Raw genomic sequence first — 17,641 nt, forward strand, 5'->3', positions numbered from 1 at the left:
CCTGTAAGGTAATCACAATTGGTTTGTGCTCAGCATTAGCCAACAATCCTACAGTGGAAGAACAAGGAAAGCAGAAAAAGGACAGCCAACAACACTGTTAAGAGAAAGGCAGGTACATACAATGGAAGCGTTCAGTAGTGGGAGTTTGACTTTGCCTTGTATTTCTGAGATCATCTCTTTATGGTCATGCTACTTATTTTTACGCCTGTGGTTATAAATCCCATAAACAGTTTCCATAGTTGGAGAATTTGGTGTGTACTGATGGGGTAGAATTGGGCATAACAGCAAACCTCCTAACAGCAAATCTTCAAGGTGATAGACTTAGATTGCGAAGACTTATTAGGATGGATTTAGGCAGTGTCAAAACCAGGTGACGGTTAAACTGAGGGCAATGCAGAATCACTTGCAGATGCTGAAGCTCTCCACACGCACAGAACCTGCTGATATGTGTCGGAGTCCAGATCAAGCAAATCTTGCACAGACTTCATGTAGCGCAAAGATAAAAAGAAGTTGGGGTGAAATTCAGCCTCTCACTTAGGTTTTGGCTCTAGGCACATCTCCAGTGAACTGCAGTAACAGCAACTCTGTTAGCACCTTCGCTTGATTTTTCCAGAGGCTCTGCTCTGCCAGACAGCTGGTGCTACCAGGAAGGATAAGTAATTCTTATTGAAGCCTGAGGACCATCAGAGCAAGTAGAAAACCTTTGTCCAACTTCTGCCCCTATTCTGAACAACCGAAACCCACTTCCGACACCACTCAGACTAGAAATAGGTTATAAAGATTTATGGATCAAAGAAGGATGATGAATATTGCTGCCGATTGGCCGTAAACAGAGGAAAAAAGTCCTAAGATACTGAGGTAGCTGTGATGCATGGAGGTAGAAGGTGAGAGGCTTGGAGAACTCTGTGTACCTTCAAGGTTATGTGCTAACTCAGTGTAGCAGTTAAGTTTTATAGACTATGTTGCTTGTTGGATTTAGTCCAGGTTCCTTCTTGATGAGTATAAGCAATGGGGTGTGTAATTCAGGCATGTGCTTCCTTTGGAATCAGTGATAACAATGGAATTAATTTCTGAATGGAAATAATAATGGGGACCTAACTCAGGTAGCACATTAATAACCTACAGAGTAGGACGTCACATACAGACACAGAAAGTTTGTTTAGGTGTATAATTATACTGCCCCAGCCTACTTTATTTTATTAAATCTCACCATTTACTTTATCCTTTTCTGTGAAGTGTGAAAAAGTTGAGCTAGAGCCAGGGATCTACAGGCCAGGTTATATAAACCACTACAGAAACAAAATATTCTGAAGCAATGAGAAGGACATAAAATTTTAAGGTAGAAATGATTCAGACCTTTTCCCAAAGGACGATTCAGAAATTATAAAAGCCTTCATCTTGATTCTATGGAGGAATTCTTCATAGTATTAGGTACTGCATTTTTTAATACTTCTTTTAGCCAATCACAATTCTCCACCATGACCTCTTGTCAATATTTTAAGCTAACGTAAAAAGTGAGGGACACAAACATGCACAAAGGATGTACCCAGCCTTTGCTCCAGCCGGTAACAGATCAGACAAAGCACAGAAGACATATATATTCTTGTTCTGGAAGACAAGAATAATATTTAAAACAAAACTGAAAAGTTATGAATGCCAAGTTCCAGGGTAAGAGCTGTTAACATATCATAAATTAATATACAGTATTAGACTCTCCTTGTGATGGGTTTTAAAAGCTGTCCATTGATCCAGGCTTTCACATGCATCATAATTGTACAACACAAACGTAACCCATTAGAGAGCCCTTTAAGCTGTTTAATTTATCAAACAGCTTGTATAATGCATAGTGCACTATAAATAGCTGGCCACATTATATTTAACTGGCTATTCATAAGGAAACATACAACCTCAAACTCAGGTAAATGCATTGGCAGCAACAGGATTTGACTATTTTTAACAATGCAATGAACCATTATATTGTTCATGCCCATGTGGATGTTTTGTAACAATTTAACAAGCCATTTACAATACATGAGCAGTCTTTTGAAACGAAAATGCATTTGCATAAATTTTCTTTTTGAGATGCATCTAGGTTCTAAAACCTTATCTGCCTCCATAAATAATGATTACTTTTTTAAAAAATATTAATAAAGATGAAAAAAAATAAAAAATGAATCTAAAAATACAGCAGTTAACAACTTTTTGATAAAGTTATAAAAAAAACCCAGTTACAGCTATGCATAAGGAGCAGTGTATGTTCTTCCAGAGAGCCTTGGACTACCATAATTCTCATGCTTGACCTGAATAAATTATCTCTTGGACTAGAAATACAACTCTGTGCAAGCTTCTTTCTCCAATCCAGCCTCCATACTGCAGCTTCTCCGCCAAACCTACATATAAAGGTACTACTTGTGATGAAGACTTGGGTAACACACGCAGTGAACCCCAGCTCTACAAGAGTCCACAATTTCTCTTCCAGTTGGCATTTCCAAGCTAACGACTCCGACTCATATTTACGATGACAGTAACTGTATAACCTGGGAGTCGGCTGTATTGCTTGGTGTCACTTTTAATACAATCAGTTGTTGCAGTATTACACTCTCCCACACAGATTCAAGAGAATAATAATTCAATTGTCTCAAGTCCTGGGCGTTGTACATCGCTACTGATCCATGAGGAAAACGCTCGCTGAAACAGAGATGGCAGTTCTCACTCACTAGACATGTAACCTCCTATAACTGACTAATTTTAGACCTCTTGGAATTAGCTGCTAGAAAATGCCAACAGTTGAAGCAAACAAGGAGGCCATTCTGAACGGCTGTGACAGCTATCCACACAACAGAGAGCTAACAAAAAAAATTTGAGTTAATTATTTCAGGGACTTGTAGCACAACTCACATATTAACTCTTTCTAAGAATGCTTTATGAATTCAATTGAAGTCAATTAATTACATTTCCAAGTCAGATGAATACAAAGTTGAGACACCACAGGAAGTGCACGTTATTCAATCACTGAATATGTAACAGAGATGATAGGATTTTGGTTTCCAGATTGTTTAGCTGGGTCTTTAGGCAATCAAGTGATGATGTCTGACTGAACATGCTATTGTAGCTGGAATGAATATGAAATCTCTGAAGCAAAATGCAAGTCAATCTAATTTGCTCATCAATTTTTTTCTAACTAGCAAGCTTCAAACTGTTATTTCAAATGGCTTTAAAGCCCTGATATTTAAGTTCCATGGATGTTACTTAGCGTCAAAGAAGAAAACTTTATGAGCCAAAAAATAGTCTTCAATCAGAAGGAAAATAATTTTGAATTTACTTCTCACAATAGAGAATGTGAGAATAACAGGGAAGCTTTAAATAAGTAATTATGAGTTTCTTGAATTCAGTAATGAGACAAAACCTCAAAAGCAACCTCGTGGTATTACAGTTCAGACAACTGCATTTCTGGGTCGCAGCAAAGTGCCATTAGAAGAAATATTAAAATTTAGCTTTGTACAGCAGTATTAAATGGCAATATAATCAAGATGCAAAAATTGCCATTCACTTGGAAAATACACGTAAAAGAATTGTGGGACCATCTGAAATTACAAAAGACCACCCTAGAAATACAAATATTTAAAAGCAAAAGGGAAATGCAGCCAAAAAAGGAAGACCAAATACAATGTTTTAGCAGAAAGAAGTATTGAGGGAAATACTTCCTATTGACAAAACAGTCCCCACCTTTATGACTCATTGATTTCAACACGATTCAAGAGCATTTACCATGCTGAAAGTGGTAATTTCACATGGGTAGAGTATTGCTACAAGATAAAACCAAGTAATAATCTAGAAAGCATCCAGAGTACAATAACATACTGAAAAAAGGTACACTAGATAATCTAAAAGACCTTTTTATATTCAGCTGATAAGAGTTAGTTAGTTATTCTGCTATTCAGGATGAATTTATTATCAACACTATAAAATATGAGCAGAACACCAAAGTGACTGGAAAAGAACTCTCTAAGAGTCGCTTTTTTTATTTTTCAAAAGAACTGACCGAAATCTTCAGTAGATATCTCAAATTAAAGAGCTACTTGGGCAAAGATGAGGCTGAAATTGTGATTGCTCATCTTAAAAACTAGCATTTGCCAAGTTTCATAAATCCGCTTTACTCCAGCAAGCCAAACATGACCAGAGAGACAGAAAGATTTCCTGGAATGCTCTTTGGCAGCTGCCTCACAAAAGTCCTACAACTACAAGAGTGCCAACTATTTTCATATGAAATGTAAACCTGCTTGAAGAAGAGCAGCCTGAATATAGTGGTCTTCCAGTCCAATATGATGTGATCCTGCAAATTTTTCATATTACTTGGGGAAGAGAAAGGAGCCATATTTAGAAAAGGGATTTTTGGTGAATATTCATCCTCAAAAGACAGGCCTTTACTTCCAGTTTGGCATGAGTCAGACACCATGCATGAGTATACCAACCACAGAGCTAAATTCCCTCAAACACAGTTAAGACGACAGCCCAAATGAGCAGGAGGTCCTACGCACACAAACTTATTGATGTGCTTCTGGGCTCTGTGGGAAGACATTTGACACAAGCCTGGAGGCACAACAGATCTGGCCAAAAGATTTCACATGAGATTCAGCTCCCGATGCAGACTCCTATATTTGGGTGTCTATATGTAGGGTCTCTGTGCAAAGTCCAGACACAAGCTCTCACTCGCAACCAGTGGAGCTATTCAACTGACCACACATAGCTCTTATAAACAAAGCAGGATCCTCCATAGAATCATAGAATCATAGAATCGTAAGGGTTGGAAAGGACCTTAAGATCATCTAGTTCCAACCCCCCTGCCATGGGCAGGGACACCTTGCCCTAAACCATGTGGCTCAAGGCTCTGTCCAACCTGGCCTTGAACACCGCCAGGGATGGAGCATCCACAACCTCCCTGGGCAACCCATTCCAGTGCTTCACCACCCTCACTGTAAAGAACTTCTTCCTTATATCTAATCTAAACTTCCTCTGTTTAAGTTTGAACCCATTACCCCTTGTCCTACCACTACAGTCCCTAAGGAAGAGTCCCTCCCCAGCATCCTTGTAGACCCCCTTCAGATACTGGAAGGCTGCTATGAGGTCACCACGCAGCCTTCTCTTCTCCAGGCTGAACAGCCCCAACTTTCTCAGCCTGTCTTCATATGGGAGGTGCTCCAGCCCTCTTATCATCCTCGTGGCCCTCCTCTGGACTCGCTCCAACAGCTCCATGTCCTTTTTATGTTGAGGACACCAGAACTGTACGCAGTACTCCAAGTGGGGTCTCACAAGAGCAGAGTAGAGGGGTAGGATCACCTCCTTCGACCTGCTGGTCACGCTTCTTTTGATGCAGCCCAGGATACGGTTGGCTTTCTGGGCTGCAAGTGCACACTGCCGGCTCATGCAGAGGCTCCATTGCCTTTGTAACTCCACTGACCATGTCCACCAGCTTGTGGCCATTCTCAGTGACCATCTTTCCTAGTGGCAAATCAGGAGATGAAGGATTGCATTAATTATCCTGATGCTGGCAATGCCTCACTCCTGGCCACCACGTTTCCCTCGATCCCTGCCCCATTAGACAAGTATCCCCACATATACTGAAGATACAGTATAGCCATTCTGCACTTAGAGCAAGCCCAGCCCTTGCCTTGGAGATGCTAAGCATGTGCAGCCTGAGAGGGACTGTGCTGTGTGGTCCTCTCAAAACCAGACACAAATGGCCAAAGTAGCTATAAAAGGGAGACACCACTGCTGTAAACTCATCAAAAGAGGGTTTTATCTGTCCATAAAACTTCAAGCTGTTTATTGCCTCATATCTGGACAGAACTATTTAAACACATGCTCCATCAGCACACAGTCATCTCAGTTTCACAACTAAGCATTGCAGAACAGCTTGTGAAAGCATATTGTTTAGTTAATTGGATTGGCATACAGATGCCCTCACATTTATGAATTAACATCCACTATGGCAGAAGGATGTACAAGGAGACACAGGGACTGTGGCACTCAGCCTGAGACTGCCAAGAGCTATGCTGCCTGATGGAGTGCAGCCCACAAGTTCTGGGCATCCCCTTCCTGCTTCACCATTACCAAAAAAGAGTCTTCATGTAAAAACTCAGGGTATCTTAAGGATACTAGGGTGCTTAAAGCTTCAAGCTGTCCTTCATTACCAAGTGACTGTCACCAAGGCACCTGAAAAATACCCAGTGGTCTGAGGATCTCTGCATCTGTTTACTGCATGCTAAAAGGAAGAGAATCTATTGGCAAAAACAAAAAGTCCATGGCAAAGAAACAGCCCAACCACAGTGGGACTTCGAAAGGTATCCAAGCATTTATACTGGTGCAAGAGCGCTATACTTCATCAAAGCTATGCTGCTTAGGAGGAGGCAAATGCAGGAAATGAAACAGAAGATTTTATTTGACATGTTCTTACTGACAATATTGATATGCTACACAAAATATTATGGAAGGAAATTACCTGTGTCAGCATAGTATAAATACCTGTCCAATAATCACTGACTTTTGATAATGGCCCAGTTAACACAGGGGCAATGAATATATGTTTGTCACTTAAATAGATCAAGCAACTCTGTTAAAAAAACCCTGACATTAGAACTGACACCTATTTCAACACTGATCAGAAAGAAACAATTGGTTTGAAATTACATGCTTTGAGGCCAGAGAGTTTTCACAAGACAGAATTAGCAGCTTCTTTCCATCTCGTACACTTAGGAAAACACAGAGCACTTGGCAGTGGCTGCATAATTCACAAAGTTTCAAGTATTTTGTGACATGACAAATTGTTCAGGCATCTTGCTGCCATGCCTTTCTGTTGCTGTTGCCTCAAATCATCCCTCAAGGTTTTGAGGAGGAATAGGCACTGGACAGAAATAGTGACCGTTGGGAAGGGAGAGCTGTCATGCCCTCAGGCCTAAGACTTTTCCAGAGGAGTGCCACCACCACACTCTACCAGCAGGTTGTTATGGCAGTCATGCACTACTCACAGAGCTCTCCCCTGTAAATATTTACTAACACAGACAGCCCTTACTGGAGCTAGAATACTGGTCCCTTCCACCGCTCTTCTTGTGTGGGTCCTCTCCCATAGACCAAATGGAAAGATGTATTGAATCAACTGGCACAGAAATAACTATGTGTTTTACTACGTAACTTTCTATAGCTCAGTCTCTGTAGAAGTATAAGTATCTCCAGATTCAACCATGCTAAATAATTTACCTTTTCAGAAAATAACTATGTTCTGAAGTGGTTGAAGGACAGCGAAGACCGACGCATGAGAATTGACACAGACACACAAGCAAGAGAGCCTACCTGCGGGCACTTGCTCCACTGTCCCCAGTCAGACACTACACACTCACTGGGACAGTACAAACTACACTTCTGCATCACATCTGGGATTTCAGCCTGATTACACAGTGCGTTGGGCACAGTCTCCCCTCCGTGGTCCTCAGCAGTACTCACACACCTACACAGAAAACATTTTCATTAGAGGATCATCAGCGTACCACAGAAGTGATGGATATCAACAGGTCCTCTTAAGCCCATATAGGACACCATATGTAACACAGTAGCTATGTGCAGCACAGTTGGTCAAAAAGTAGAGTTAATCACGTTAATACAAATCAAAACCAGCTACACGCACAACGTGCTTTTGTTACTCACAGATTTCAATAACTACTTTAAAGAAACATTTCAGACTTCATACAGAGGGATTTAAACTTTGATCAGAAGACAGACAAGCGAAAAGAAAATGACAATCAGCAAGAACATACCTTTGTGCTCTTGATAGAAACATCTGAACATTTGGAAATAATTCACCATTTCCCCATGCCTGGGGAATGAATATTCACTAACAACGAATGCCACTCCGGTGCGTGCAGTGCCATTACTTGGGGAAAATGTTAGCAAATCAGAATATGGAGGATTTGCCCCTCAGGGAGCTTTATGTATATATATGGCATTTAGGTTGAAGAATGCTAATTTAAACATTATGCCTTCTTCCTGAAAGACATCCTGATCGTAACACAAGGCTGCATCTCTGAGATGCTTTTCCTGTAAACCATTACACATAAATGCATGTTTGTTTTCATTTGAAATATACTGGAGTCAGCAACATATTCACTGTCAGATGGCCAGATATTGCAGCTTTATGCAAGTATGTATCAGCTCTTTTTAATCTGGAGTACCTGTGCTTTTGTCTTCACGCACCTGACTTTTCTTGTTTGTATTCCTTCTCCACAGTGGAGAGAATTTTGTTCACTCTTGATTTTGCATGGAGACCATGGTTCTACTACCCAAGAATACTGATTGCACTCACTGTAGCATGGGACTGCCTCATACACCTGCAAGAAGAAAGAATCAAAACTGTTCATTTGAATTATACAGGTTAGCATCTCTGCAGAAATGCCTCAGCCAAAGCCAGGAAAGAGTATACTGGAAAACATCCTGGCTTACGCTCCTTATGCTAATTATGATAGTGATATTGTAATAGCTTTAAGTTCATTTATTCATTATTGACTTGCCACAGGATTTTTAAGTATATAATAAACAGTAGTATGTAAGCAGCATCTTAAGAAACAGGACAAATAACCACTATTTCCTGCAGCCAGAAGAGGAACTCCATTACAATTTCATTTGCTCCAACTGCTCTTGCTATAATCTATCACACATCACTCACCGGGACTGTGCATACTGCATCCTTTTGTGTTTCAGAAGGTACAAACTTAAAATCAGCCCTCATTTACCTTTGCTTTTGACATATCCTTGTAAGTCGTTTATCATAAAAGAACGAAATTTGATGCGTCCTATAAATTTCATTTTTATACATGAAACCTGTAAACCTTTTTTTCCCTGCAAGTGGGAACACATCTAATCAACTCTAACACAACTAAGCAAACATGACTGTGTATTCACCTGAGCTATGGTGTCTATGTTGAAAGAAAAATACAGCCAAAAGCTTGATAAACATTTTTAAAAGGTGCCGGGTACCCAGGTTGTTAGAAGCAGCACACTGAGATACAGTACTTTAGCAGATCTTTAGGATTAAACAAATGAATGCACAAAGAGTTCTATTACAATAATGAATAAAAGTTGCTTATTTTGAATCTGGTTTGCCTGCAGAAGCTGATTTGAAAATACAGTGTTCTCTGTTGCTTTGTAGAAAGCACAATGTGATGCCCTGGGAAAAATATAGCACACCTAAAATTTCTTCTTCCACACACCAAAATCTCCTTGGTCTTGCTGCTGTGGAGCCATTGAGTTCTCACCACTAAAATAACTGTAAAACAATAGCTTTCCTCCCAACTACTGCCCCTCTGCTTTCCCTTCCCCCCCCCTCCAAAAAAAAAAAATCGTCCACAGGTTTAATAATTTATAGCTTAATTTTAGAATAGCAGACTGTGACTATGCATGTTGTGGCCACAACAATAAAGAAACCTTACTTGCAACATTTTGGAGGTGGGCAGATGAGATCAAGGTACTGGTCTGAAAACAAAACTGGTGCCCTATCAGAAAATTACCTTCATACCAAATAAAACAAAGATAACTTGCTAAAGAAAAGTATTCAGGAACAGAAAATGCCAGAAACTGATTTTAACTGTGGATCTGCATATATGTTGTGCACAAGTTTAGCAGAGGAGAAAGAGCAGGAGAAGCTGAAAAGTGCAAAATACATGAAGGAAAAAAGAAAGAGGGACCGGAAGTCAGGACTGGTGGGGGCAAGCATGGCATGAACTAGTAAGAGCATCACGTTTTGTGCAGAGGAAAGGGAAAGGGATGAGATTGAAGGGGGAAAAGGCAGTAGTAAAATTAGTACCATTTTTCCTACATATTATTAAGCACAAATCCTTTTTCACGGTTTGTGCACAAATAACATTGAGAACATGCAAAATTTATTGGGACTACTATTTCAGGGATGAAATACTCACTGAGATAATGTTTGGTACAACAACCTTCTTGCAGAAGCGAGTGGGGTCACCCTGCAGCATTTGGGGGAGCACGGGAGCTGACTGACATTTCCAGCTTTTGCTGGACCTGCACAAAGGTCTGTGGAAGATCACAGTCCTCAATTGGTCGATATGGGCTAATGACTTCAGCATGCTAAGGTGGCCGTATTTGGCCTAACTATAGGTATCTATGTATTGCACAAAGTGCTAAGTTTCCTAAACTGAGCAAGGAGCACCACAAGTGTGGCTAATTAGCTATGCAGTCATGCTCATTAACTGATGTACACAAGAGCAAAGGGAGGAAGTACCTGCTGAGCAAGTGCTCAGCACCAGCAAGCAGGGAGACTGCCAGTGTGAAGGGATGCACCAGGCAGCACACTGAGCCCACCCAAAGCCACTGTCCTGCCCCAGCTATCATGTCACCTTCAGAGAGTTACTGACTCCTGCACTCATTTCCCTGCACACACCAGGGAGAACAAAAATCCCTTTTTAGGCACTGTGAAGCCTTTGTGTTCCCCAAAGACAGCTAGGAGATGGATGTAGAGACAGGCAGTATTTATTGGCTTCCCTGCTCCATGGGGTAGAAGGAAAAACTGCACTCTGCCTATGTTGTCTGACAAAACATACTGCTGTCTTCAGGAGACGATTAGTTGAAGAAGGAAATGTGTGTGCTTGAGGCATGACCAGAGTTTCCCTCATTGCAGAGGAGAGGCAAAACCAGGAGAGAGTGAAGCTCCAAACCTTGCAAGAGCTGGCTGCCAGCGGACAGGAAATCTGCAACCTGCAGAGGAGACATCTCACTGTGCAGTGTTAAGGGAGGTAAAACTTATTTTCTAATACGTTTATTAACAGCCTTGTGAGTACCTGTTCCTGCTTTTTAGACTTTTGGAGAAAAGGACAAGGTTGAGAGCGGCTGGGAGGTGATAGTGCGCTTGCTGCCTGCACCCCTTTGTAAGTACAGTGGGGCAGCCAGGGCAGGCACAGCACGAACAGTGGCTTTAGGGATTAAAGAGTCTTTCTCCTTCTCTAATTAATAAACCTTCCTTGGGGTTAGAGGCTACCACTGTGAATCCCACAGATCACGACTTGAGCACTGCCAGCCTTTCAGCGCTCACCCCCACTGCCTGCAGCAAGCAGCCTCTGCTCCTCGTTCAGGCAAGACCAAGACCTTGGAAAATCCCACATTCTTGTCTCAGTGACCTCTCATTGCTCTGTGTTAAAATCCATTAAACCTCAGACCTCTCTAAACCAGCAAAGCCCTGCTGTGGATAGCAGTACAGGCTTAACACCAGGAATTTACCACAACCATGTTTTGGTGGCCAAAACCTCCTGAGGCATTTACCTGATGTGATTTTAGTGTAAGGAAACCAGTAGGATTTGGGCAGGGACAGGATGCCACATGAACTAAAATCTATCAAAGGAAACGTGTGAGGACAAAACAGAGATCACATATGCAGTGACACAAATACAAGTAATGTGAAGTGATATTTAAAATATGCTCTTTCAAGAGCAGGCAGTACAGCAATAATAAAGCCATTAACAGAACATTTGTATTCTGCTGTCTAATCGTGTCAAGACAGTATGATTACACATGAAGCCACATCAGCTCTCCTCCTCTGTCACATATCCCATTCTGTGCAGGGAGAGGGAGGGCACACAATACTGGCTGTGCAATCCCTGCAGTACCTTAATATACCCAGGCAGCCTGCTGCTGACCTGTTCAGTACTTCCAATTGGGCCAGGATTCCCAGATTACACTCGCTACCAAAAATCTGAAATATAATTGTTACAAATAACCTGTTTTCCTAAGTTATTATGCTGACCACTGCACATTCTGTCTGTGAACAACCTCTCTCCTCTACCCTGTGTTGTGGCACTGAGCAATGCCATCTTCAGTCGTACCTCTGGGACACTGGGAAGGTGTAAGTAACCAGCACGCGTCATTGGGAGGGACAGATTTCTTCAGAGCAAGTTACAACATGTAAAATCCGTTACACTTTTAAATAGGAGTCTCAAAGAGATGCAAGATTTCCATGGGTGCAACTCTGTGGGTATGTGCTTCAGAAGCTGTGAATATAATTTGTGACTCTATCTTTGCATTTAAATAACATGGTGATGTGGCATGTGGTCCTTTTCTCCACAGGACAATGTTTTCCTCCCATTTCTCTCTCCTGGCTTGCCATCATTTGTTTTCTATCACTTCCAATTCCTCTTTCTTTTTTTTTTTATTTGGAAAAAAAAAAACAAACACAAAAACCCAACAGACCTTAAAGCTTTTCTTTCCTATCTTTTGCTAACAGCTGTGGTACTTAAGGAGGTCAAACAGATGATGTTCTTGATTCTGCATTTTCAAAGGATATTGGCTAAGCTTTGCTGTTCTTTGGGCATCACTAACCAAGGGAACCTGGAATCACTTCTCACCTCCAGGACTCATGGGAGCACTCTGTCCTTACCCTGAACAAAGGCTGGGATGGGATGTGGTGTACGTACTCCTCAACCAAAACAGAGACCCAAAGTGTCTGAGCCTGGAGGGGGTTGGGATGTGCATGCATGTATCCCTGGCTGCAACAAAGAGCGTGTCCAAGCTTCAAATTAGACACAGTTTCAGTATGCTGGCCCACATCACATTTGCCATCTGCTACCTCTGCTGCAGATACGGAAGTCTCTTGTCCAGCTACACGACTTCTTTTTCCAAGCACAAAGACAACAGTTCCTTTTAAAATAATCTGCTTAATGCTTACCCTTCCCCAAACATATGCAAACCCACTATGACAGTGCATTTACAAAAACCTTCAGACTGAGAAACCCAATACATGTATGGAACTGTACTACCACAATCCATCTCCTGAAGGACAAGAACTAAATGGAATCCACAGCACAGGAACATAGGTCCATTGTTCTGTACTGTTCAGCGTGGAAAAAGATGCTTGAAGCTGCAGACACCTGACCTGTGTGGAGCTGCAGAGAGCTCAGCGCTTAGGGAACCAGCCTGGCTCCATCCCTCAATGCATCCCCTTTAAAGAAACAAACACAATCAAAATATTTTTAACATTTTAGGAAATTAACTGCTTTCCTCAGTTTTTATTCATATTCACATGCAGTGTTTTGGGCTCAATGAACCAAGGGGTGAAATGATGTCTGATGGAAGCCAATGGGAGTTTTGCTGCTGACTTCCATAGGACCACTGTCTCACTCCTTGTAGCCACAATTAACCTGGAATACATTAACATCTGAATCCTAAAATCAAATTGATGGGCACAGTTCTAAATAAATTAAAGGGAAGAAGGACAAAACCTATTCTTTAAAAGAAAAACTGCTATAGGCTTGCTGTAATAAAAGAAGCCAGTTCCCATTCATCCCAATGTAAACCCTGAGTCCTTGCTAAAGTATCTTTGCATCGACAGTTACTCCAATAAAATATAAAAATATTATTTTTTTTTATTTTCTCTTTTAATAGCTGATACTTGCATTTTGATGAAAAGTCCAAATATTCAACCACCAGGGAGCTTTGCTGTGATTTATAATGTTCTGTAACTTCTTTAAATATTGGTCAGGAATAATACTGACCTTGCAAAGGGTGTAGAGAAAGAAGTACATTCACTCAACTGATGTGATTCATTAAACGAAATTCATACCTATACTTCAGGTAGCTTTTCTGATGAGCACCTGCAGAGAAAACTAGAACAAGGTTCAACGTTTCTGAAAATCATAGTGACTTCATATTTCTGTGAACACCAAGATTTATTCCCCCTCAAGGTAAATATTGACTCTGGTTTTCCCTCAGTCAATATTTTAGCTTTCAAGACAGTAAATCTTGGTGTTCACCTCAACTAAAGTCAATACCTGCTTATTATATTAGAACAACCAAACTGATCATTGTAGCGGTTGCCTGAGACCCTGAGGACAACCTCTGTGCTATTCATTTCTAATAAGAATGGTCTGAATTCATTGCTAACATAAGTTCATTTCACATCACTGCCCTTATACCAAGGTTACATTAGACCTAATACATTGAAACAGCCAGAACCAAAGAAATAGCCTACTTTTAAACTATGGAGACCACCATGAATAACGCCAAAGCTAGAAAAGATCCCATAGGAAAGAGCTGATTTGCTCTGGTTTGCAGACACTTCCTGGTAAGGAAATTAAAGCACAGATATTAAAATCACTGCTATTGACACTGGCTAGCAATTTCCCCACTTTTAATACCTTCTGCATAACCACTTTTACGTTCCCTGCATACCCAGGCTGTAAGAGGAGGCAGTAGTGGGATGTCACCTCTCCTCCTCTCCAGCTTATGGACACTGCTTTGTGAAATCTGGATCACAGCCAGCACTTCTCTTGCAACCAGCCTGACACAAATGGATCTGGAGCACGGTGGGAAATACAGCTCCAAAGATGTCCATCCATTGCAATTACCTGCAAATTTGACTTCTTTGTTGATTCCATCTAGTTCATCCAAATCTCTATTTTTGGTTGTAAGGCGCCCATACATTAACTGAATAATTTTTATAATGTTCTAAAACTGCCTTTGCATTCCATTTAATCCAGACCAGATAATTTCTAATAATGAGTTTCTTTTATATAATTCTTTAAAACTGAATTCAAGATGGAGCACCGAATTTGTTAATTACTTCAGTGAATGTTTGATTTGGCAGATCTAAGCACACATTTAAAGGCTTTACTGAATTAAGTCTATATCTGAAGGACAAGTACTTGCACATTAACAAACACTACATCACAGAAATGACCTCATTATAATTTCAACATTAAATAGTTCTCTTTAAAATAAAACTGATTTTATTTCATGCTAGTTTCTATATTGATCACAATCGCCAGAAATATGCTAACCGCTCACCAGTATTAAAACTGGTTTAGCAATAAATTTTCAAGCAATTTGGATTTTGTAAAGCAGCAGTTTCACTGATGAATACTTGTCTTTCGGTATTTGGATGCTGCAAATAGCCACCAAAATTAAAAAACATTGCTCAAGAATTACTTACAGCACAAAAGTTTGAATAGATCAGCATGCAGTAAGACTTCTGAAATTATTGGAATTCCTGAATTTTTTATGCATACAGCAGATAACCGCACAAATATTTGCAAAGCAAATTCAGCACTTTTAGTTTTCATTTACACCCAAATCAAAGGAGTTGTTAGTGTTTCTTTACCTCCTTTGTGGTACGGAAAATCACTTAGAGCTTTGTTAAGGTTATGAAAAGCCTTCACTGGTGTTGAACCAAGTTTATAGAAAACCTAGACCTCCCTAAAACTTTGTGGCTGGCAGAAGGATCAATTTTATTCTAAGTACAAAATATGAATTAAGAGTCAGGGCAATGATTACTATAGCACAGAAAGAAAGACATATGAATTCCCAGTCTCTGCCATGTGGGTAGTGTGGAAGCTCCTACAGAAACAGATCCTTCACCATTATCCTGAGGAACTCGCCATGGTTACAGCCTTCAAAACCACTGCTGAAACATGATTTTCACTGAGTAGGAAGGGTGAAACCACTTCTCAATCCTCTAAAGTTTCCCCAGCTCTTGATTACCTATTTAGATCCAGACCCTCAAAACCGCTCAACTTTAATCTTAATTTACACATGAGAAAACTAAGGATGAAGAATTGAGTGATTTATTAGAGGCTAGTGAGAGAGCCCTTAGGGAGTGGGGGACTGAATCTGGAAATGCCCTATTTCTTGCCTTGACTGGATGACACCTCAGCTTAAAATCAGGTATTGAAAAGTTCAGATGAAGACATTTCAGGACGAAGCTATCAGAGAAAGCAGCACTGTAAAATTCTGGATGTAAAATGAGGAAAAGGGAAAGAGGAGCTATTAGGAAAGCAGCAGAGTATTTTTGCTATAAAGGTATCTGGATGCTCCACTTTCCCTCACTGTGGCCTTTAGATGCTTTTACTGTGTCCAGTCTCTTTTGATGGACTTTACAATGCTCTTACTAAATCCCTTATTTTCTTCTAATGGATGATTAAATATGCAAAGACAGACTCCACTGTATTTTAAATTCTTAAGTGAAACGAGTGGAAAACGCTTTGTTTAAGAAGTTAATTGACATTAGCTCTGACAAACCCCAGCCGTTATAGCTCATACATAAAGAACTAACATGTTGCTCAGCAAGATTTATTAGTTCATATTTACCAGCCATAAGTGGTTTCATTTTCTGTAAGACTGGTTCAGGCATCATTCAACGTGAGAAAATAAGGGAGAACATGCAGTTCCCAGATGCGAACCTGCCTCCGTGGTTTTATTCAAGGTTTTCCTGTCACTACAGCCTTTGAGGAGCAGAACACAGCACTGAGTATAACCTTGCAGATATCATGTAAATATTGAGTATTTTTTTCTATCATCTGAAATACTCAAGGCAAGACAATTTAGTTGAGATTGTTAAAGTGTGAATGGAGGATATGTGAATACAATCACAATTGGCCAGTTCCTGTGGCTCTGATTTTTATTTTATTTTTTTAATTATGTTCCTTCATTATCAAGAAAATATTGAATCTAGAGGAGATACTAACAAACGCAATTTTACTATGTTGTCAAATACTAGGGTCTAAAGCAAGGCAGAAACTCATTAGTGAGAGTATCACTGCATTTCTGCTGATTCCAGAAGCTGTAGGTGCTGTAGCTTCTGCTGTCTCCCTGTCACAAAGCTAGGCAAGCATAGCAATTTTAAGTAGATATAAATAAATCAATGTCCCATGTTTTTGAAACAGCACGTTTTGCTGCAGCTGAAGGATAGTTTCAGGGGCAACAAAAAAACATGGAACCTCTCTGGATGACTCTGTTATGCAGTAATAATGTTGGATCCCATTTTAAAAAGAGGAAGGGGAAAAAAAGCTGATTGATGAAGAACAACATCAAAGCTCCTCTTTACTAAATGAGAACAATAAGATAAGATGAAGACAGATTGCAACACCAACCTGAGCCTTTGTAGAGGTCCATGTTAGCAGGGCATGACAAGCAGAAAGGAAAGAAAATTATATATTCATTAGTTTAGCTGCTGCATGATAATATTGCAAAGAAAAAAAAAAAGCAGAAAATCTGCTTAAAATAAAATTGCCACAATCTAAGGTTGCATTCATTTTTTTGATTTCCCCATCTTTCAAAAAAAAAAAAAAAAAAAATCCCTCAAGCAGAAATCAGGCATTTATTTGTGAGTGAATGAAAAGCACGACTATGCTGAAGAATAAAGCAGAGTTCATTCAGCTTCATCCAGCAATCCTCTAGATTTCATAAGTGTGTCTCACAATCAAAGCCTTAAGAGAATAACAAAAAAAAAAAATTAAAAAAATCTATGAAGCTTTAACTGAAATTTGGTAAGAAACCCCACAATTATGGAATATCAATCATGACAGACATGAAAGGCTTTCAGACATTTAAATCTTAATTGGGTGGCACTGTCCTCAGTGCAGCCTGTAGATGACATGCAGAAAACATGCCAGGCAACAGGCAGCTGGCTGGCCTTTATTAGGCAGGACCCCATCTTCATGAACACCATCAATAACTTAAAGTAGATATCATTAAGGAAAAAGTAATTAAATTATAAAAATTCAATAACACGGGCATACAGCACATGCACATCCCACAGACAAGGAGGGCTGTGCGGGAGCAGTTGACACTGAGATCTTCGGGGGTCCACCGG

General features: G+C 40.3%; 1 protein-coding gene across 3 annotated transcripts in view; it reads right to left on the reverse strand.

Annotated features, from left to right (window-relative positions):
• Positions 1 to 17,641, reverse strand: part of THSD7B (thrombospondin type 1 domain containing 7B) — a 398,006-nt gene that overhangs the window by 28,770 nt on the left and 351,595 nt on the right. For all 3 annotated transcript variants that reach the window (XM_030486445.1, XM_030486444.1, XM_030486446.1), the window contains 3 exons: positions 16,920 to 16,925; positions 8,245 to 8,378; positions 7,348 to 7,501 (listed from right to left, as the gene is read on the reverse strand). In XM_030486445.1, coding sequence (XP_030342305.1) covers positions 7,348 to 7,501; positions 8,245 to 8,378; positions 16,920 to 16,925 — 294 coding nt within the window. The remainder of the gene's footprint in view (positions 1 to 7,347; positions 7,502 to 8,244; positions 8,379 to 16,919; positions 16,926 to 17,641) is intronic.

Source organism: Strigops habroptila, chromosome 5, assembly GCF_004027225.2.
Source record: "Strigops habroptila isolate Jane chromosome 5, bStrHab1.2.pri, whole genome shotgun sequence".
Lineage (NCBI taxonomy): Eukaryota > Metazoa > Chordata > Aves > Psittaciformes > Psittacidae > Strigops > Strigops habroptila.